The sequence below is a fragment of the Marmota flaviventris genome, chromosome 2, assembly GCF_047511675.1.
Source record: "Marmota flaviventris isolate mMarFla1 chromosome 2, mMarFla1.hap1, whole genome shotgun sequence".
NCBI lineage: Eukaryota > Metazoa > Chordata > Mammalia > Rodentia > Sciuridae > Marmota > Marmota flaviventris.
In genome coordinates, this window is record NC_092499.1 from 79531029 (window position 1) to 79553524 (window position 22496).

At 40.6% G+C, this 22496-nt stretch overlaps 1 protein-coding gene and 1 long non-coding RNA gene across 3 annotated transcripts; one reads left to right on the forward strand and one right to left on the reverse strand.

Annotated features, from left to right (window-relative positions):
• Positions 1-552: 552 nt before the first annotated feature.
• Ptger2 (prostaglandin E receptor 2) lies at positions 553-15125 on the reverse strand. Of its 2 annotated transcripts, none has more exons than XM_071608051.1 (3): positions 15088-15125; positions 13589-14664; positions 553-1538 (listed from the first exon to the last, which is right to left on the reverse strand). In XM_071608051.1, exons 2-3 carry the CDS (start codon positions 14426-14428, stop codon positions 1293-1295), a joined length of 1086 nt encoding a protein of 361 aa, XP_071464152.1. In that variant the 5' UTR covers positions 14429-14664; positions 15088-15125; the 3' UTR covers positions 553-1292. The 2 variants fall into 2 exon arrangements, with proteins under 2 accessions (XP_071464152.1, XP_071464153.1); XM_071608052.1 differs by adding an exon at positions 12554-12728 and having other exon boundaries at positions 1451-1538; positions 13589-15120.
• LOC139704714 (uncharacterized) lies at positions 13679-21801 on the forward strand. Its single transcript, XR_011706653.1, has 2 exons — positions 13679-13840; positions 18310-21801. It is a non-coding gene; the product is annotated as an uncharacterized lncRNA (long non-coding RNA).
• Positions 21802-22496: the final 695 nt, after the last annotated feature.

The window sequence follows — 22496 nt, forward strand, 5'->3', positions numbered from 1 at the left end:
ACTCTAAATCTTGAACTCTAATTTACAATGAATCCCACTTTTAAAATGTGCTGAATTAAATCTAATTTCTTTTTTCGCACTTTCATCTCACTTAAGATACTGTGTCTGCATTAATTGTAAAATGTTATTTGGGAAGTTCATCAGATACTATTTCATTTTCAAATTTTTGTTTTATAGTTTATTTTGGTAACATTTTAGATGAGTTTACACAGTGACTATGATTAAACCGTGCATATTCACTGAAATATTTTGATGTCTAGTTTACACCATGCCAAACATTTAGAAATATATTAAGATATGACTCACAGTTACATGATTTCTTATATAGTGTGAGTCAAACTATGTTCCCTAAATAAAAATACAGACAGATGAATTTTGCTAAAACAGGCATCTTATAAAGTATGTTAGTCATGGCCTTAATCTCAACATCAAAAAAATTCCAGTATATCTGAAAAATGTACTAAATTTTTCAATTTTTAATCCTATTATTTGGCTTCAACTATAGCCATATATGTTCTCCCTTGGAAACATAATAAAGAACATTAGTCAGAATTAACATCTTAACCTTTTTATTCTTTCTTGTTGTAAAGAAATTCTTAAAAAGTCTTCTTAATTAACATTAGCACAATTGATATTGTGAAATAAATACCCTGACAATTGAACACATAGCTCCTAAAACACAGGTGAATCAAACGGACAAGTTAATTAAGTCCACTCCTTTAAGAGTAATATTGTAGTGACCAGAGAATACTCTCCCACCCACACAGAGAATGACAAAAGGTGCCAATGGCTTTCAACTTCATTGTCCAAATACCAGATCTCTTAAGCAATCGCAAGATAGCAGCTTGTCAGTTTTGGTTGCTTCCACATATTGACTTCCTGGAGAATTCATGCGAAGTTTCATTTGGTCTGACTGAATGCTGTGTGTTTATAACAGTCGTCGCATAGGAGATTGAAATAGACTGTGACTATGTAGGGTTTTAAACAAAGCACAAAACCACATGCTTTGTCTTTCAACAGGAAAGCTTAAATCAAAAGTCAACTGGATCTTAAGCACAGCTGGATGTCCCTCCAAAGGCCATGCAACATGCTCACGGAGGGTAGATTTTATGGAACCTTCTGACACCTTCTGTGAAGTGCCTTGTCAGCACTCTGTAGCTCCAACTGCTTCTTGAATTTTTGTTTATTCTGTTATTAGGGAAGTTTAATTTTGTTTATACACTGACTTTTTACATTTCCCCAAGGAACCATTTCAAAAGGATCTTCCAGATGCTAAATAATGAAGCACATCTTCATGACTGTCCACAGAGTTCAGCCTGTTTACTGGCATTTGACTGTGTAGAACAGGAAGTTTGTGTTGCATCTTGTGTTCTTAATGGAATCCGACAACAGAGGACTGAACGCATTAGTCTCAGAACAGGAGGCCTAAGGATGGCGAAGACCCAAGGGTCAATTATTGGATTGATTGCTAAAAATCTGAGAGCTTGCAGGTCCCACTTTTTCTTTCTGGAAGAGGTTTCATTCATATATGCAAAAATCTGTAAGAAGCAAAGCAGGGAAGTGATGTTAGTTTTACACTATAGCTGTGAATGGGCCGAGTCTGTGCTATTCCTTGAGATGCAACTGTGTCTTGTGCATGGTGGTGTTGGTGAAGGAGACAGGTGGCAAAATCTTATCCTTCTTTCATATGTATATTGTAACATAATGGATATACTTTCTCCTCTCTACAACTCAATGATAGCATATTTTCTGCAGATTATAATTAACACTGAGATCAGAGGTGACCTCCTGGTTTTGCTACTGGAAATGGAGGGAAATGAATTAACATTTCTGGGCACTTAGAACAGAATCTTTTAATATCAATAATAATGATAATATTAGTAGTTACCATTTAAATATATGCATCATGAATTGTACTGAGTACTAAACCTGCTTTATTCCTTTATTCTTTTTCTTAAGAGAGAGAGAGAGAGAGAGAGAGAGAGAGAGAGAGAGAGAGAGAAAGAGAGAGAATTTTTTTTTAATATTTATTTTTTAGTTGTCAGCGGACACAACATCTTTGTTTGTATATGGTGCTGAGGATCGAACCTGGGCTGCACGCATGCCAGGCGAGCGCGCTACCGCTTGAAGCACATCCCCAGCCCAATTCCTTTATTCTTTACAAAAGCTCTGAAGCTTAAATATTATCTCCTCTTAATAGATGAGGAAACAAACTTCAGAAATGCTAATAGTATCATGTTACACTTAATTTTAAATGCTCCATCTGATTTAACGATCACAATTCAGGGAGAGAGCAAGCAGCAGAGCACCATCAGCTTGAGTCCAGTTCTGGCCACCGACAGCCTGGGTTAGCATCACAGGTAGTTTTGGCACCACAGGAAGGAAAACTCGCCTTTGTGCCTCAGTTTCTACATCTCAAAAACAGATGATAATGATAATAACACCTACTTTGCAGGGTTGCTGGGACAATGATAAGAAGCAATATGTGTTAGCTACTACAGCACTGCCCACATAGTAAGTGCTCTACAATGTCCGTTTTACCAACAAGGACACTGAGGTCAGAAAAGTTGGGTGACTTGCCCAAGTACTCAAGGTTGCTTAGTGGCCTAGTAAGGGCACAAATTTCAGCTCTCTTGCTGCCAGTGCAGTGCTTGCTGTGCCAGGCCTGTATTAGAACAAATGCCTTCAGAACAATGTTCTAAACCCTGGGGTGGGGGACACATGTCACAGGGATCAGAGTTTTCAAATTGGTATCCCTGCTCTTGTCTTACGGAGCAACACAATTTGTTGGTCAGATCAAAAGGAATGGAACTATATGTGATTGATAGAGACCAAGCACCTCCATCCAGCTGGCGGAAGGGGAAAAAAAGGTGACTCATACCTAGTCATTTGACATTAGTTCTTTATAATGCACCAGGGACTCTTTGACCAATGCTAACCTGTGACATAGGGAGACATACCCTTCTCTCCCCAACACTCCTCCAAAAGAAGGAATAGTTCATTTCCTTTTTCCTGGTACTTACTCTGCAGGCATCTGGGAACTAGACAAAGCAAATTGCAGGCAGAGAGAAGAGTAGTCATCTTCGGGTTGCTTACGTAAGGACAATAGCAGGAAGGTTTGGCAGCCAGAGGTGTTTATGCCAGAGAATCTTGGCATAGGGAATGGAGAAAGAGTTGGCAGATGAGTAAGGAAAAAAGAAGAATTGATGGTGGGTTTCCCAGATCACAGAGAAAAGAGGAAAGTTAGATAGGAATATGCAATGAAGCACACGTTTTCTTGTCAGTGAAACCACTTTGGATGCTAAATAAACAGTATGGTGTATTAAAGAGGTGAATTTGGAGGTTAAAAATTCAGAATAATGGTGTACATAAGTCTGGCACGTGGATGTGCATAAATAACTGAACACTTGGTCGTAAGAAAAATCCGTAGCTGCGTTTGTGATCTAGTTTAGCCAGAGAACATGGGTTGGCTAGCCACAACAAGCAGTGTAGACAGGGCTCAGCATTCTGGTGTCTCAGCTTCACCCATGAAGATGAGTCAGGTTTTCAGTGGAGAGTAACCTACACCACAGTTCCTGATCCTTTGAGAGCATGACGAAGTAATGAGAAGTGAAAAAGTGTTTTAGAGGATGAAGCAATTCTGTACTGTTTCCTTTCCTTTTCATCCTCTATGCCTGGTAATTTTCAGAATTGCTTAAAATATGCATTGCAAGAGGGGGCTGATATTTGGTAGAAGACAATTCCTTCTTTAACACTTGGGAATAAAACATGCTTCAGGGATCCTTGATGTCTTGATATACGCTTTTGTCTTCTGCCTCCCCATTTCCCCCTACTTTGGTTCTTATCTTTTTTTTTTTTTTGCATAGGGTTTACCACACTGATCTTGTGCATCTTGGACCTTTTACTTTTTTGTAAAATCGTGGTAAAACATACACAACACAAAATGTGCCACTGTATCTATTTTCAAGTGTACAATTCAGTGGCCTTACGTACATTCACATTGTTGTGCAACAGTTATCAATTATATTGTAAATTTTCTGTATGTTATGTTTTGATAGCTGAAAAATCTCTCTGGCTGGGGTGAGGCTATCTGTCCTTGGGCTGGCTATTTCTTAGAGAGAGCAAAAAGCTCAGCAGAAAGCATGTCTTTGATATAACAGTAGTAACCAATCCAGAAACACATCTCCTTTATCAGCCCCATAAGCCCAGAAGGCAATATTCCTCCATGTTAATCATCCCAGGGTCAGGGACCCTGCAGCCAGGGATTTCCCCATATAGCTTACTGCCTGCTGAAAGTATTTCAGCTAGCAGTTTCTAAACTCTCCACCTTGTCATGACCTTCCTGTGGAAACTCCAATAAAGGCAGTGCCTCTCCCCCCTCTCCTGCCCGCCTCCTGACAGATGCTGGTGCTTTTCTACATGGCCCTGCATGGAATCCCATGTCTTGTTTTCCTGAGCCTCTCCTGTGTCTCTCTTCTTCTCTCTCTTTCTCCCTCTCTGCCTTTCTCTCTCCATTTCTTTCTTTGGAGCTAACCCAGGGACACTTAACCACTTAACCAGCCCTTTTTATTTTTTAATTTGAGACAAGGTCTCGCTAAGTTAATGAGAGTATTGTAGCCACTACACACTGAGGCTGACCTCAAACTTACAACCCTTCTGTCTGAGCCTCCTGAATTGCTAGGATTATAGGTGTGTACCACTACAACTAGCTCTGTGTCTCTCTTGTAAACACAATTGACTGACCCTAACTTAAAAGAACATTGAACAGCAACTATTGCCACCATCTGTCTCAAAACTGAAACTGAGCCCCTTAAATAATAGCTGCACATCTCCCTCTCCCTCTAGCTGACCCTGGGTTTTCAACAAAACTCTGACTCATGGGACATAAGGGAATTAATGAATAATATGTCAGTGATACTCTGGAATTCAGATGCAGAGGCTGGGGGAATTATTGTTATTATTGTTATTTTGCATATACTGCCAAAATATTTTCAGTGAGAAAAAAAACGTGCCAATCTCAATAAGTCAATAGAGTTTTAATTCCTTAAGGTAGACCCTCACTATAGGGCTTTGCAAAGAATATAGAGCTTGTGACACAAGTGGCACAGATGAAAATTAGTGCTATTTTTAGTGTTGTCTTGAAGCAGCCTCCCATGGAAAACTTCAGCTTGGCACTGACCAGGGGCTGTTTAAACTACTTTCCTATTATTAATGTAGCTACAAAGTAAGTTCAGAATTTCAGAACAAATGATGATTTTATTTAGCAGATCAGTGAAATCATCTGGGGAGCTTTCCAACACCTTACTCTCTCCCTCAGAGACTTGGATTTACTTAGGCTACACTAAGACATGGATCATGGCTGGTTTTTTTTTTTAAATTTTTTATTGTTGGCTGTTCAAAACATTACATAGTTCTTGATATATCATATTTCACATTTTGATTCAAGTGGGTTATGAACTCCCATTTTTACCCCATATACAGATTGCAGAATCACATCAGTTACACATCCATTGATTTACATATTGCCATACTAGTGTCTGTTGTGTTCTGCTGCCTTTCCTATCCTCTACTATCCCCCCCTCCCCTCCCCTCCCCTCCCCTCTTCTCTCTCTACCCCCTCTTCTCTCTCTACCCCCTCTACTGTCATTCATTTCTCCCCCTTGTATTATTTTTCCCTTTCCCCTCACTTCCTCTTGTATGTACTTTTGTATAACCCTGAGGGTCTCCTTCCATTTCCATGCAATTTCCCTTCTCTCTCCCTTTCCCTCCCACCTCTCATCCCTGTTTAATGTTAATCTTCTTCTCATGCTCTTCGTCCCTACTCTGTTCTTAATTACTCTCCTTATATCAAAGAAGACATTTGGCATTTGTTTTTTAGGGATTGGCTAGCTTCACTTAGCATAATCTGCTCTAATGCCATCCATTTCCCTGCAAATTCTATGATTTTGTCATTTTTTAATGCAGAGTAATACTCCATTGTGTATAAATGCCACATTTTTTTATCCATTCGTCTATTGAAGGGCATCTAGGTTGGTTCCACAGTCTTGCTATTGTGAATTGTGCTGCTATGAACATCGATGTAGCAGTGTCCCTGTAGCATGCTCTTTTTAGGTCTTTAGGGAATAGACCAAGAAGGGGAATAGCTGGGTCAAATGGTGGCTCCATTCCCAGCTTTCCAAGAAATCTCCATACTGCTTTCCAAATTGGCTGCACCAATTTGCAGTCCCACCAGCAATGTACAAGTGTACCCTTTATATTTGATAAAGGGGCTAAAAGCATGCAATGGAGGAAGGACAGCATCTTCAACAAATGGTGCTAGGAAAACTGGAAATCCATATGCAACAAAATGAAACTGAATTCCTTTCTCTCGCCATGCACAAAAGTTAATTCAAAATGGATCAAGGAGCTTGATACCAAATCAGAGACACGCCATCTGATAGAAGAAAAAGTTGGCTATGATCTACATATGGTGGGGTCTGGCTCCAAATTCCTCAATAGGACACCCATAGCACAAAAGTTAATAACTAGAATCAACAAATGGGACTTACTCCAACTAAAAAGTTTTTTCTCAGCAAAAGAAACAATAAGAGAGGTAAATAGGGAGCCTACATCCTGGGAACAAATCTTTACTCCTCACACTTCAGATAGAGCCCTAATATCCAGAGTATACAAAGAACTCAAAAAATTAGACAATAAGATAACAAACAACCCAATCAACAAATGGGCCAAGGACCTGAACAGACACTTCTCAGAGGAGGACATACAATCAATCAACAAGTACATGAAAAAATGCTCACCATCTCTAGCAGTCAGAGAAATGCAAATCAAAACCACTCTAAGATACCATCTCACTCCAGTAAGATTGGCAGCCATTATGAAGTTGAACAACAACAAGTGCTGGCAAGGATGTGGGGAAAAGGGCTGTTTTTTTTTTTTTTTTGTTGTTGTTGTTGTTTTATTTTGTTTTGGTACTGGGGATTGAACCTAAGGGTGCTTTACTGCTGAACTACATCCCTGGACTTTTTTTAAAATTTTGAGCAGGGGCTCACTAAGTTGCTGAGGTTGGTCTTGAACTTGCAATCCTCCTGGCTCAGCCTCCCCAGTTGCTGTGATTACAGGCATGCGCCCAGTGGTCAGGAATTTTTAAAAGCCATTCTATCCTACCCCACCCCACACACCAGGTGATTCTAATGTGCAGACAAGTATGAGAACTACAGCTTTAGAACCTTACCTAAAATCTGAAATGTTTTCAAATTATTCATTAATCACACTTAAAAACAAAAGACCTTGTACAAGTCTCTGGGTTCAAGTTCCAGCACTGCAAAACCAACCAAAAAAAAAAAAGAATAGAAAAAACCAAAACCAAAAAACCCATCCTCTTAGGCCTGGTCAAGCCAACAAATGACCAAAGCTCCAGAATTCAGTTCCCAATCACTAATACACAATCTGATTTTGCTTTGGATATTGAATCCTCTGGACATAACAGCTAACATTTATTAAACATCTGCTGTGGGCTTGGCATGGGGCTAAGCAATTTGTAAATCTTACTCTGTATAACATTTTCACAAACCTACAAAGTATTATTATTCCTTATTTATTTATTTAGTAGTGCTGGAGATTGATCCCAGGGCCTTGTGCATGTTAAGCGAGCACTCTATAACAGAGCTACATCCTCAGCCCCCACTTTTAATCTTATTTTGAGACAGAGTCTCCCTAAACTGCTGAGACTGGTCTGGAACTTGTGATCCTCCTGCCTCAGTTTCCTGAATAGCTGGGATTCTAGGTGTGCACCACCATGCCCAGTTTTATTATTCTCATTTTAGAAAGGAGGAAATCAAGGTTCAGAAGATCAGTCACTTTGCCTAAGATCACATTCCAGGAAGCAGTGAGACACTTGTAGCCACTCCACACTGTGCTGCCATCTATGTAAAAAGCCTTTTCTGTGAAGTTTCACTTGAAATTCACAAATGACTGACAGAATTATAAGTCTCTGGATAACATTACTCCCGTTTATAGACTGAAAAGCTGCCTCTTTCTCTGTAGCTGTTTGGCATTCTCTGGGCATTACTCATCCCATGGCTAATTTACAGGCATCCCTTGTTATGTTTATCTGGCTTCTGAAAGAAATTAGGGTGTCCTGGCAATAGGCTTTGCATATTTAATTATTTTAAAAAACTTTAGGGGGAATTATTTTCCAGGTATGCCATGCTTTAATAAAGAAACCGTTTCCCTCAAATCACAGATGCTTTCTGGTAGAGGGAGACTAAACTTGTTTCCTGTCATAAGGAAAAACTGGACCATTTATTTATTTTTGTGCCAGGGATTGAAACCCAGGGGTGCTTAACCACTGACCTACATCCCCAGCCATTTAAAAAAAAAATTTTATCTAGAGACAGGGTCTCACTGAGTTGTTCAGTGCCTCCCTAAGTTGCTGAGGATGGCTTTGGACTTGTAATCCTCCTGCCTCAGTCTCCTGAGCCACTAAGATTACAGGTTTACACCACTGCACCTTGCTGGACCATAGATTTGGCTCCAGGATGAGTGTGTCCTGTGTCTTGTGCTTCTCAGAACTGAGAAGAGGAGAGGGTGCTAAGGTTAAAAGCTCCTGGCCTAACTATTCCAGGATGGTGACTCTTAACCCTTTGAGAAAATGATGGTCACTATGAACTACCTACCAAGGAATTGGATAAATTTTGCAAAAGATCTCAGAAAGATTCATGTGCTATCTGTGAAGCAGAAAGTCAAGAACCCTAGTGGTATAGAGGAAGTTTCAGCCATCCAGAAATGTACTTTACCTCCCTGGCCCTTCCCATCACAGCATATGTCCCAATTTAGGGTACTTTAATTTATTTTCAGTTAGGGGCAATTCTAGGCAGCAAAATACTGTCAGAAAAATACAGCTGGGTATACCATGATGATGTAAATTGAAGTACATCAGATCTGAGCTCAAGACCTGAATGGGGAGTGGTGGTCAGAAACTTCAAAACAAGACAGAAGAAGTCAAGCAAGCAGACTAAGTTGTAGATTAACTTGCCTCTTTGTGGAAGCAAATCTATTGGCTGAGTTTCTGAAACAGAATGTCTCACCATCTCTATTCTTTTTTTCTTGTTAAACTTAATAATGTGATGGGCTCTTAGCATGCCAAGCAAGAAATATACATCTCAAAAAGCTGTTTTTATTTAAGCCAAGGACCTGGCCTAAACCATCATAAACAGCAATGAGGATGCACTTGACCAAGGGTGTAGGCATAAGATACAAATTCTCTTTTGGGAAAAGGATAATGGTTCTTGATGTCTAAATTTTAAAAACCATATAATTCTGTGTCCATTTATATTCCCCATTACATAGTACCAAATGGCAAAGGAAAAGATGTTCAATGAAAATACTCATCTAGAGGTACTTTCTCTTAAAAGGTAATGTATATTAAAACTGTCTCAACAATCCCCAAACACATGGTTAATAATGCCTGAATGGTAAAGGGCCTTCCAGTTGTTCATAGACGTTTACTAAAATACCATCAGACAAAAATTCATTATAATTATGCACAGAGATTTCTGGATTTCTCTTTAATCCCTACCTGAATTATTATATTTTGCATGTATGTAATCAGCCAATTTTACATCAGCTTTTAAACCCTCATTCATGTTACACTGCACATAAAGAATATCAGGAATTAACAGAAAACTCTAGTATTATTTACTTGAATTTTTTTTGTACTTCAATGATCAAATTTCCACTAATCAGATTTACCTAGAAATTATAACCCTAAAGAATTTGCAAAGATGAAGACATTTTTAGAATGAGTCAAAGGTTTGTTCTTGAAATTTCAGAACTGAATAAAATATATAAGCACTTTATCCCAATGGCATGTGAAAAACAGTTTAAAATGACCAGAAGCTACCCACGATCAGTAACATGGTGAGAAAGTAGCTTGATATGGTTTGGAAATTTAGACACAAACAGTATTTGAAACAAAAATGGAGGTCTCATATGTTCTCTGTGTTCTGTTCCATTTCAGGAAGAAAAAAAAGTTCTATTTATCACTGTGAAATGATGACAACAGCTGATTAACATAAGGAGGAATTTATTAATTTATACAGTACTCCTTTAGCAGATAAACAGTTTGGAATATGTTGTTGGTCTCATGCATGATTTCATATTGGACAGCCAAAATAATGTCATTTCCCAAACACCACATGTTTTTTTTTTTAATCACTAAAAAAAAAAAAAAGTTTTATGTGGAAGATTTTACGTGAGGGGTTATCTGATTATTTCTTAATTTAGACCAGCATTTACATTAGCCAATCTCCTAAAATCTCAGTCTCAAGCTTTTATTTAGTAAGTCTCCAGAGGAGAAAAAGAAAACCACACACTTGAGACCCAGCTTAGCTCCTTGAACTGACATGGAGAAAAAAGAGCTTTGCCATTTTATTTTTAAAACTAACAAGCTAGAATCAAAAGGAAAAATATCTTTAATGAATTCACAGTTCTCTTGTGAAATTTTTGATTAATCTTCTCATGTCACCCCTGGAATGAGTATTTTCTCTTTGGTAGTATTACAGTTTAAGTGCATGGTTTTGGTGATTTAACTGCCTTTCAATCACACCTCAATCGCTCACTAGCTTCAGGACCTACCTGAAGCTATTGGCCTCATCTGGAATCATAATATTATCTCCTTTATAGGTTGTTGTAAAGATGATGGGTTGATACAGTGCTCAAAAACTCAAAAACCTGTCTCTTTTGTGTTGATAATAATAATACATGAGGTTGAACTTGAAGTTATTTTAGGGTGCCTGTTATTTTATCCCCCATTTTGAGAGTTTCACTTACTAAAATTTGGAGACCCTTGACTGGCATCCTTGGAGAAGCCAGGTCTCTCTCCCATACCCTGGGACAATGGTTACATTAGTTGTTCCAGGTTTCTAAGTCCTCCATTTTCCTCTACTGCTTAGCATACTGTGGGATGGACTGGTGTCCTACTGGCACAGTTGTGAACTCTCCTCCTTGCTGATTAGTTGTCTGATATACTTTTAAGGGACAAAGAAAGTAGTTCTTTGTTATCCTGGGGAAGGGATGGGCAGAGATAGGATGGTTTTCTGGTGTTTCTGGGATACAAGGAAGAAATTAGTTGGAATATTTCAATAAATGTTTCTACATTGATAGTTTTTTTAATTGGTAATATTCTGGACATATTGGGTTAAATAAAATAATTGAAATTAGTTTCATTTGTTTCTTTTTACTTTTTGTTCTGTGGCTTATAGAAAAAAATCTAAAATTCCACATGTGGTGCAATTTGTATTTCTATTGAGCTGTGTGTACTCTGTTGGAGAAATAGGAGAATTTCTGAAGGCAATCATGAGCCCCTGCCTTATTTTATTGAGCTCCCAGGTATGATGTGGGCAAATGGTTCCTACCTTGGGTAGGAGATTGGTATAGGCCATTTCTGACCAATATCTTAGTGTGGGCCAAATAGAACCACGCTGCTCGGGGATGGGGGAGCACCTTCTGGGACACATGCCAAGTATTTGAAATGTCAGAATATATGAACCAAACAGTAGTCCTGAGTTTGAATTTATCAGATTGACCCTCAAGATATAACTTAAATCAGAATAGTGCAGCACTTCATAAAGCTTTTTTAAAATTTTTTTTTGTGTTATAAGTGGGTAGAATGCCTTTATTTTGTTTGTTTATTTTTATGTGGTGCTGAGGATCGAACCCAGTGCCTCATGCATGCTAGGCAAGCGCTGTGCCGCTGAGCTAAAGCCCCAGTCCACTTCATAAAGTTTGAAGTGGTATGTAGTGAAAAATGTATGAAGTGAAAGAATACTAACAGTTATGGCCAAAATTTTATTGATAAAATAAAATTAGTCAATGATCGATGTAGATGTTCTTAATCAGAGATAACTTTGAGATTTCAATTTTCTGTTTTGTGCCTCTTGGATTACCTACAGTTCAAAGGTCTATATGAAAATAGGGGAACCTGTTGAAAATCACTCTTTATTTTTAAAAATACAGTTTATGCAGTAGAACAGTCATGGTAAAAGGGGGAGACCTTTTTCTTCCTGTTTGCCTCTTCTAAATAAAAGGGAAATTAACAGTCCTTTTTCACACTTGAGCCCTTTCCTGGGCTATTGAAGTAACCAGAGGTGGAGGATATTTTTATAAATCCACTCATAAATGATAGATAAAAATTTAAGAACTGACATCTTAATTCCCACCAACCTAAGACAGTCACTCCCCCATTCAGGAATGGTTTATGTTCCCCAAGTTGAATTCTGTTGTTTGGTGGAACTTCAAGTGCTTTCTTTCATTGATAGTGTTCTGCATCTTAGATCTAATCCCCAAAAGCCAATTAGCCCTTAACATAATTGAAACCTCCTTTAGTAAAACAGAACAAGAGTGTAGAAGCCATGTTGGTTTCTACATTGCAAAATTTCTATAACACACTCTCTGCTCAAGGTGGAATGGGAGATGTCACCTCCACATGGTCCCACATTATTTAAGAGGGTACCTTTGACAAACTCCTCCTCATTTCCCCCTAAGTGTGACTTACCCATTCAGACCAGCTTCTGCCCTCACAGGATTGGTGGGTACAAGTGTGAGGACAGTAGGGACCAGGGCAAAGAGAACATAGCTGAGAAATGAAGTTCACTGCGGGTGGGGATCATCTGTGGGCTTTTAGAACCCTGTGTCCTTTTCCACTGCTGAGGATGAGAAGACGAAGGAAACTGGAAGCAATGACAGAGATAGGCAGTAGGATAAAGTTACTTCTCCAACTTCTACATGACAAGTCAGACACTGTCCATGTCTTTCTCTTCCAAACTCCCAATTTCTAACTCTTTCAGAGCTCATAACTTGCTTTGACATCCCAGCCTTCATTATCACATTACACTTGAGATGACTTTAATTCAGAGCATCCTAGAACTAACTGCCTGGAGGTTGCACTTAGCTGTCAGTTCCTGCCCTTCTATTCCCCAGGCAACCCCACTCTCCCTTCCTTGAGATGGATCCTCCCTGCGTATAACTTTGTGATCATAAAGTGCAGGACTATAAAATGAAGAGCACATGTGTATATTCCTGCTAGTATCAAGATGATACTCTGTAACAGTTTACAATTGCCTTCTCTGGAGAAACCAAAAGCTTAGCAAAGAGTTCCTGGGCCAGTTCTCTTTTCCTCACCACATCATTATGGAGATGTCATGACTTTTCATGGCCACAGAGAGTTATGCTTGAATATATAAATTGTGAAACCTGTAAACTAGATGTTTGTTGAACTTTAAGGACAAAAAAAAAAAAAAAAAGAACTTTCTGAACTTTCACAGGAGGGACCTGGTTCCACTTTCAATGACAGCTAAAATGGTGTGAATTGGGGCTTGTAACTCTAGGGTGGAGGCTGGGCTGGCTTAGAAACATTAGGTTATGGACGTCCATATGCCAGATGGGGAGGAAGGAAATGAGGTAAAGGTGAAAAACGATCTTTACAAATTAGGACACTTTTTTTTTTTCAAGTTGCAAAAGGTTTGTAGGGCCGTGGAAAGATTGAGGTGAAGGTTGGCACTGAGCTGGGCTGTGGAAACGAGTGACTTACTGTGAAAGGCAAGGAACAGATGGCGAAGGTGATAGTCATAATAGACAAGAGGATGAGGTGGTCCGCTTCCTCCGCCATGGACAGCTTATCCCCTCTCTTGCGGGCCGCGGGACCCCGGCAGCTGCCAGAGGAAGGTACGCAGCGACTTCTCCTGCTTCGGCGGTGCATTCGGATGAGGTTGAGGATGACACTGAAGTTACAGGCAAGCACCGCTACTATGAGCAGCAGGAGCACGGTGGCGTAAAGCTGCAGGTAAGCTGTCCGTTCGTGCCGGATGAAGCACCATGTCCCAGGGCAGTACTGAACGTACTGCCCATAGTCCAGCAGCGGCAGGGAGCAGAAAAGCAGAGAGAACGCATAGATGACTGGCAGCACCGCCAGGCCCCCGCGGCGAGAGAAGCGGCGCTGGTAGAAGTAGGGGTGCCCGATGGAAAAGTAGCGCTCCAGAGCCATAGCGAAGAGCATGAGCATCGTGGCCAGGCTGAAGAAGGTCATGGAGAAGGCGAAGTAGGTGCACGCTCGGCTTTCGGGCTCTAGAGCCACCAGAGTCTGGTTCCTTGCGTATGAAGCCAGCACCACCGGGCTGATGAGGCAGGTACCCAGCAGGTCTGTGAACACCAATTCGGTCACCAGCACGTGGAACAAGGAGATGGAATTTCTGCCACCGGAGGTGCGCCCCGCGTCCCCCCGCCAGCGGCGCGCCAGCAGCGCCAACGCGATGAGGTTCCCTAGCACCCCGGCGGAGAACATCACGGAGCTGATGGCTGGGCTTTCGCCCGAGGGGAGCCACTGTCGAGTCTCGCAGTTCTCGGACCCTGAGTCATTGGAGGCGTTGCCCATGATGCGATTTGTGGAGATAGGTGCCCTCCGCTCCTGGCCAGTACCTGGGAGGAGGGTCGACAACCCGAGTGCGAGACCCAGAGGGAAAAGAGGAGGGACCGAAATCCAGAGTCCCCTTCGGGCCCCCAACACGCACCAAGGGCAGCCTCGCCCCGGGTCTCCCGCCGTACGCCCAGCGTTGGTTCAGTTGCTGCATCCGGTCGCCCAGGAGTCTCCAGCGCCTTACTCGCTCTGACCTAGTGGGGAGCCCAAGTGAAGACGAGCGACCGCCCCCGCCCCGTGCCGTCCGCGGGGCGGGCCCAGGAGTGGCATTCCGCAGTGCAAGTGCCAGAGCCCGCGGGTGCCGGCGAGGCCAGACGTCACACTTGCTCGGACTCTGCGAATCCCAGGGGCACGCACGCCGGGAGGAGAGGGATTGGGGTTGGAGCACCAGCCCGGCGCTTCGCAGGGCAGGGACTCGCGGGCTACCAGCATCTGGGAGGTTCTCGCTAGCGGGGACGGCATTTCTCGCACCCGGGATCCCGAACTCAAAGCTACAGGGCCCTCTGATCTCTGCTAGGAAGCGTTTGGCTTCGGCACAGGGCTGGGAAGGAGTGCGGGGATACTTTGGGGGTCTGAACAGAATACAACAAAATACACAGAAAAGCAAAGCGACTCACCAGACACTGGAGAAGTTTGGAGGACCCAATCCCCTGAGATGAACCAGGAAATAACAGACATCAAAGACAGCTTGAAGACCAATATGTTTTTTATTTTTATTTTTTTAAAAACATTCCCAGGAAGATACGCCACGAGGGCTGGACAAAAATTGGGAGGGAGTGAAAAGCAAGTCTGTCCATCCAAGGAACCAAACCTTACACACCACTGAGCGGCCTGTTGAGCTGCCGCTTGGATTCGATTACAGGAATTTCGCCTTTCCTATGTCAACACTAATAACTACTTGTTTAAGCAACCTTAAAAAAAAAAAAGTTTCTTGTAGTTGATTAGAATTGTGTATGTGGCCACAGCTTGAAAACAACTTTACTTCATTGTTCTCTACTCCAGCTCAGTCTTTTAACAAACTGTTGATATGTTGTTTAGCATTAACCTTTTCACATTCAATTAACCATGCAGGGACCATTGGAAAGAGCATTCCTGGTAGTGATTGGTGATTAGCCAATCTCAGAATGGAGCCGACAAAAATGATGACTATCACTTGTTGTCATAATTACAATGGTGAAAATGGACTGCTACTTAAAACAAAATCCAGTTTGACAGACAATAGGGGCAATTATATTTTACCAGAAAGGTTATATTCTCTTGGGGAAGGGAGGAGCCCTGAAAGTTATAGGGATTTTCTCAGGGAACTGGCAAATACAGAGTTGTGTAGCAGGACAGGAAGAGCTGCCTGGCTTGCTTCTTAGCTTACCTTGATTCTGGCCTGGAGACTGGTATGCAGGGTTTCATGGTAAATTATGGCAAGCATAATTTACTGGACCCCTTGAAAAGGTTCTAGGCCAATTTTTCACCCATCAACAGCTACTACCTCAATCCCTAAACTTTTCAGGGCATGGATTCATGAGGGGGAAGGGATCTCAAGCTCTACAATTTTCTTTCAAACTGTAAACTGCAGTTCAATAACATCTTATTACCAATTTTTGTCACTCAGTGGTTACTACTCTGGCACATAACCTTATCTTATCTCACCCTAAGCCATAGGGAAACTTTTTAAAAGAATCAAATTCCTAATAGAAAAACACGGTGAATCTATTTTACAGCATAGTTTGCCGCAGACCATAGTGGGGCCCTGTGAGTCTAGGGGGCCTGGTACCCTATCAGCTACTGTGTGATTCACCTTTACTTGCCGGCAGACAGACATGAAAATTAATTCTTCTAGTCAGAGATCTGACAATGCAGAATGCACAGCATGTGTGTTCAGTCAGATGTCTGACTAGAAGGGTTGATTTGCCATCCAATGATCCTCAATTGGACATAAAATTTGTTCCTGTAAGTCCAAGTCTAAAGCTGCTTCTTTCCATTTCTAATTTTAGTGTCAGTATCTTAATACATGTTTGGTTTACAAAAAGCTTAGAATTTCTTAACAGAAAACAAATTATAACTCTCAATGCTAGGATTGGACCATAAAGCTTTGCTAATGTTTTAGTTCCTGATTGTGAGGCCATTGTGTTTTGGGGAACACTATGTGATAGTTAATTTTGTGTGTCAACTGGACAAGGCCATGGCCTGTACAGGTAGCTGGTTAAATAGTCTGGAAATGTCTGAGGGTATATATAAGGGTATGTCTGGTAGAGGTGAGAACTTCAGTTGTGGACTGAGTAAAGCAGATGGCTCTCTTCAATTGTGGGTGGGCCTCATCCAATCTATTGGGTGAGGAAATCTGAAAATGTAGAGAAAGTTTGAACACCCAGTTTGAGCTGAGACATTGGTCATTTTCTGCCCTTGGCATTCCTGCTTCTCAGGTTTTCAGACCCAAATTGGAATCTTTGACATGGGTACTTTAGCTGTGAGACCCCTTCAACTACATCACAGGACATGTATATATAGCCATTTGTCACTTAGTGACAGGTATACATTCTAAGAAATGCATCATTGAGCAGTCTTGTGGTTGTGCAAACATCATGCAGTGTGCTTACACAAAAATGGCCACAACATCTCTAGGCAGTATGATATTATGAGACCACCAGCATATAGAGTCCATAGTTTACCTAAACATAGTTATGTGGCACATGACTATATATTCAGGAGAGGTACACACACACACAAACACATGCACCCACACACCAGCACACACACACACACACACACACACACACACGCATCTAGTTGGTTTGGTTTTTTTAGAGACTCCTAATACACACTACTTAAGGTCTAAAACTCATAGTTTTTATTTATGTATCCATAAAGTCAAATAAAGACTTTGGAATGCAAGTTATTGAAGGTCATTCCTCAAAAGAAAGCAAGGATAAACATGAAGGAAAAGAGAACTATAAGAGAGGAAGCCAACAATAATTCTTGTTTGTAGTTCTATTTATGTTACTTGCCTAATCAAAAGACTAATTTAAATCTTTATGAGTTCTATGCATGTATACATATATTTCCCCCCCTAAATTCAGTTCTAAAAACACCACCCATGACCTGTAATATCCTAGACAAGGATCAGACTACTTCATTGCGTCAAGCAGAAGCTCCCAAGAAAGAGAATTTATTGAAAGGACACAGTGATGTCCACTGCTACAGGGACATCTTTTTTCCCCCTCACATAAGAAGTTTCTAGATTGCTTGCTGGTGGAGCTACAGGACACAGGCTCTTTTTGTCCTCTGGCCCTGTCATTCCTTGTGTGTTGTCTTTGTGTCTCTGTGCTCTTCCCCATGAAGCTACCAGTTGTTGCTTCCTATACAGCTCAGGATTCAGTCGGAGAAACAGGACCACTACGAGGGATAAAGAATGTGAAATTTATTATTAGGCAGTAGCTAGCATTGCCCAATATGCTAGCCACCTGCTACATGTGGCTATTTAAATTAATTAAATTTAAATAAGAGAAAATTTAAGTTTCTGGGTTTAAGAAACTCAAGTTTCAAGTGCTCAATATCCATATGACTAGTGGCTATCCTACTGAGTGGCTTGTTTTAAAACACTCCCTTCATCACAGAAGTTCTATAGACAATGCTCCTTAGGCCTGGCACAATGTGGGAACTGGTGGAAGAGTCTATGCAGTGCTATTTGCTGTCTTTGGTTCTTTGTTGATCCTGCTAGAATGGAGGGCAGGGTAGAGAGCTGGTTGTGGATGAGAGCAAGAACAGATTAGAAGGACAAACTGGAATCACGAATGATGGAAATCTTTGAGGACAGATTGGATCTGCATGTGTCTTGTTCTCTCTAGTGTCAGTGTCCTGCAGAAGAAGCTGGTGCCCTTCATGGATCTACAGATGCACTTGGTTTAGGATTTAAAGGAGCCAGAGGAGGAGATGTGGTGAGAGCTGGAGGACCTGCAAGCCTGGGTGCTGCCCCAAGCATCGAGGTGAGTCAGCAGATTAGCATGTGAGAGTGGCCAGTGTCCCTGGAGCCTTGCATTTTCCTTCAGAGCATAACCACAGTGGATGCTGCTTCCCTGCTGTCTTTCCAATCTCATGCAACATGTCACTTGTGATCAGTGCTAGCCTGGAACTTGCAAGGATCCTGGACAACAGTTCCTGCGTATCTTGGTTGACACATACAAAGCTACCACAAAACATCCTGGGTCCAGGGATCAATCTGCACCAACAGGGGCAAAGAAGAGAGAGCTCTACTCTCTTTTGTGCCTGTTTATTTTATCAAAAAAGTAAAAGGCTTTCTACAAGAACCTCAAGAGACTCCCCTTATGTCTTATGGCCAGAACTTGGTAATATTGTCACCCCTTAACTCCAAAGGAGGCTGACAAAGGGGTCATTGAACTTTTCCAGCCTCTTCTGGAGTAGAGGAAGGCAAAGGAGAAGGAGCTGGGAATGGCCGTTGAGTTAGTGAGCCAAGAGTGTGTACTACAGATCTGCATGGTGCATCCCCTCAACCTCCTTATAGCTGGAAAAAAGCTCAATAATACTTACTTAGTCCAAGTCCTTCATTTACATGTGATAAAATTGAGGCACAGAGGGGTTAAGCCCTCTTCAAACAACTACTTTGACATTAGATTTTTGGCATCCCTTAGTTTACTGCTTAACCTAATTTTAACACTACCATTGCCAGGAAGTCCCTTTCCCATTTGGTTAAAAATAAAGGGTCAACCAAACTATACCAAAAAAAAAAAAAAAAAAAAACAACAACAAAAAAAAAAACGACAAGGAGAAGAAGAAAGAGAAACTGACTTATAGAGCTTTGATTTTGAATTTAATAAATATGTTTAAAGAATTGAGGGAATTGCAACCAGTGAAACTCCACATAATTTACAACTTGCAAGAATGGGATGCTAATTAAAGTTATACTCCATGTATGTATAATATGTCAAAATACACTGTACTGTCATCTATATCTAAAAAGAAAAAATTAAAAATAAAAAAGAATTGGGGGAAATTGTGAGTGAGCAGGTGGGGAATCTCAGTAAAAAGGAACCAAATGGAAATTCTAGAATTAAAATTCCAGCAGGTTGGAGTTGGAAGAGCAAACTTGAAGGTAGCCACATCTGGACATCTTTCTTTCCATGTCCTCATTACTATTTTGCTCCTGGAAAATATACTGCTCTTTCCACAGCATGGAAAATGTGGAGAACCCTGTTTCCTGCAACTTGTCTGGTTCTGCCCAGGAAGTAAGGCATAAGTTTTCTATGCTTCCAATCTCCCAAACCTCTTTGAGATTTTGGGGTGTGGGGTCACATTTTCTAAGAAAGCTTTGTGTTAAAATATAAGCTGTCCTTGTTCTCTTGACCTCCACCCTTCTTCCTTCACAGCCTGTGGAAGTGGCTGGGGACAAATGGTGATGCCCTGCTATTCTTCATCCTATCTGACCTGGGTCTCCTAAGCCCAGAAAGTGAAAAATCTAGAATTGAGGCCTGTGTTCTTTATATTCTGTTATATTGTCCTTTCTCTGAGATTGGAAGCATAGAACTCCTAGCTGCTGCTAAAGCTGAGGAAAGGTCTGGAATATCAGGAAGTACTGGGCAAAAATACAGAGGTTAATATGTCACATTATTATCTGGTTACATTTGTATTCACTTAGGTGTGTGTGTGTGTGTGTGTATGTGTTCAAGGCTTGGTGGAACTTATTACAACCTCACAGGTTGTTTGAGAACAATTTGATAAAGTCTTTGCAAAAAACCCCGAGTCAATAAAAAGTGCTTCAAAATGGATGGAAAAGTATGACAAGTCTCATCTTCAGGGAGGAAATATCAGAAAGGCAAATGTATGGCATTGCTTATTAGCAATAAGAGTTAGATCAAACAAATCATTCCACTCAGTTAGGAAGGCAAACTACCTGTAATTCTAATTTCCTTTTTAAGGTGGGTAGAGGACAAAGAATACAATGTAATCAGGAATGTTCTGTTTTCTTGGATAGATTTGCTTTCAAAGACAGAAACAAAAAAGCAAGGCTTTACACTTCTTTGTGTAAAGTAATAATCCATTATAGAGATTTTAGAAAAATAGCAGGAAAAAAAAATCACTCATTAATGATCATTCAAAAGTAGTCACTAACATTTTGCTATAGTTTCCATAGTTATGATAACATTGTATAAAATATTTTTGTATAAAAGATTTTACATGCTGTTTTTCAAAAACTTAACATTTTAATAGTTTACATATGAAACAATGACCTTCATATGTCCTGAGAGCTAGAAATTGCATTTCCATAAATCTATTCTCCATTTATTTATTCACTCAACAGTGTGTTTAGACAAATACTTAGTGAAGCAATATGGTATAATTTTAAGAGCATGGGTCCTGGAGGCAGTTTTCTTTTAATTCAAATTTTAGTTCTATCCTTAGGCAAGTGACCTCACCTCGGCATACCTCAATTTCCTCATTTGTCATGTAGTATAAGAGCAGTACCTACCTCGGAGATTGCTGGTCAACTTGGGGCCTTGGTCATAGGAAGCATTCAGCAAGTGTCAGAGTTTTTAATATTGAGCACTTTTATGTGCCAGGCTCTGAGTAACGTAAACATGATTTCTTTCCTAGGGAAGCTTATAATCAGTTGGTCACTACTCCTGGAAACTATTAGAAGGCTCATACACATTATCTCATTAATCTTATGTTCAAATAGGGAAGGTCAGAGATGATGAAACTGAGGCTGAAAGTTTCAGATAAGCACTCCAAGTTATAAGTACAGAGAATTTCCTTTCAGTAATGTTTATGTTAGTACTAGGAAGTAAGCTAAATGTCAGTTAAAAGGGAGTTATATAAATACATTACAGGCAGCTGTTCAATGGAATATTATGCAATTATTTTAAAATACAGCTCTCAGTGTGTTTAATGACATGGGTAGTTGTCAATAATGTTAAATGAATTAAGGGAGTCAAAAAACACTATGTATAATGTGGTTTAATGTGGGAAGCCATTCTCACACGTGATTGGGCACCTCCTGGATTGGGTGTGAGGCGCTCTGGCTAAACTGTGTTGGAGCTTTCCCCACCCTCTCCAGGTGCGAGAGCCTGTCCGTGTGGGGGTGTGACTGACCACTGACCCTGAGGCCAATCACTGATCCTGACCTTGGAGTGCTGCCCCCCTTGACCTTCATTGGATGGAATTCTCCCCTGAATTTCTTGTTCCCCAATAAAAAGCCACTCCCTGGCATGCTCTCTCTCTCTCTCTCCTGCTATCCCTGAGTAATCCTTGCTGCCCTACGGGTGGTTTGAGGTGTGAGCCAGAGAGGTGAGAGCTGTCTCGGACCTGGTCATAGAAAAAGGTAATTGAGTCTGTGTGTTTATTTTGATCTCACTAGTTAACTTTTATGCCACGAACCTCTTTAATGAAACCAGTGCTCTGGTCGCATGGTGGAGTTTAATTTTTGCAAAAATAAACACATCAAGATATATGGTTAATGGGATTTCATTGAAAAATATCTTTCTATATACATCCCTTGTTTCCTCTCTTTGTAAATATTAAAGTTATTTATTAAAGTCTAATTTATTAAAGGATCAAGGGTCAATTTTAAAATAATGAATTATTTTAATATTGTATTAAAAATATTAATATAAATAAATATTGAATAGTTAATACTTATTAAATCACTAATTCTGAGTAATAAAACACTCCAAAATACAATATTAAAAGAGTTATTTTTTTTTTCATGATTAGTGGGTCAGTAATATTGGATAGACTCAGTTGATCCTTGTGCTGGTCCCATGTGGGATCATTCCTGTGATTGTGATCACCTGATGGCTTTACAGGGAGGCTCCTGCCCACAGGGCTTGTCTCATTGCCCCGCAGGTTAGCCTAAGCTGGCTCCTGTGGTGGCATGGTGTTCCAAGAGTGAAACTGGAAGCTGTAAGGCCCAGATATGGAAGTTTCACACCATCACTTTCATCACATTCTATTTATTAAAGTAAGAGCCAAGGCCAGCCAGATAAAAGAAACCAGGAAGTAGACTGAACCTCTTTTTTTA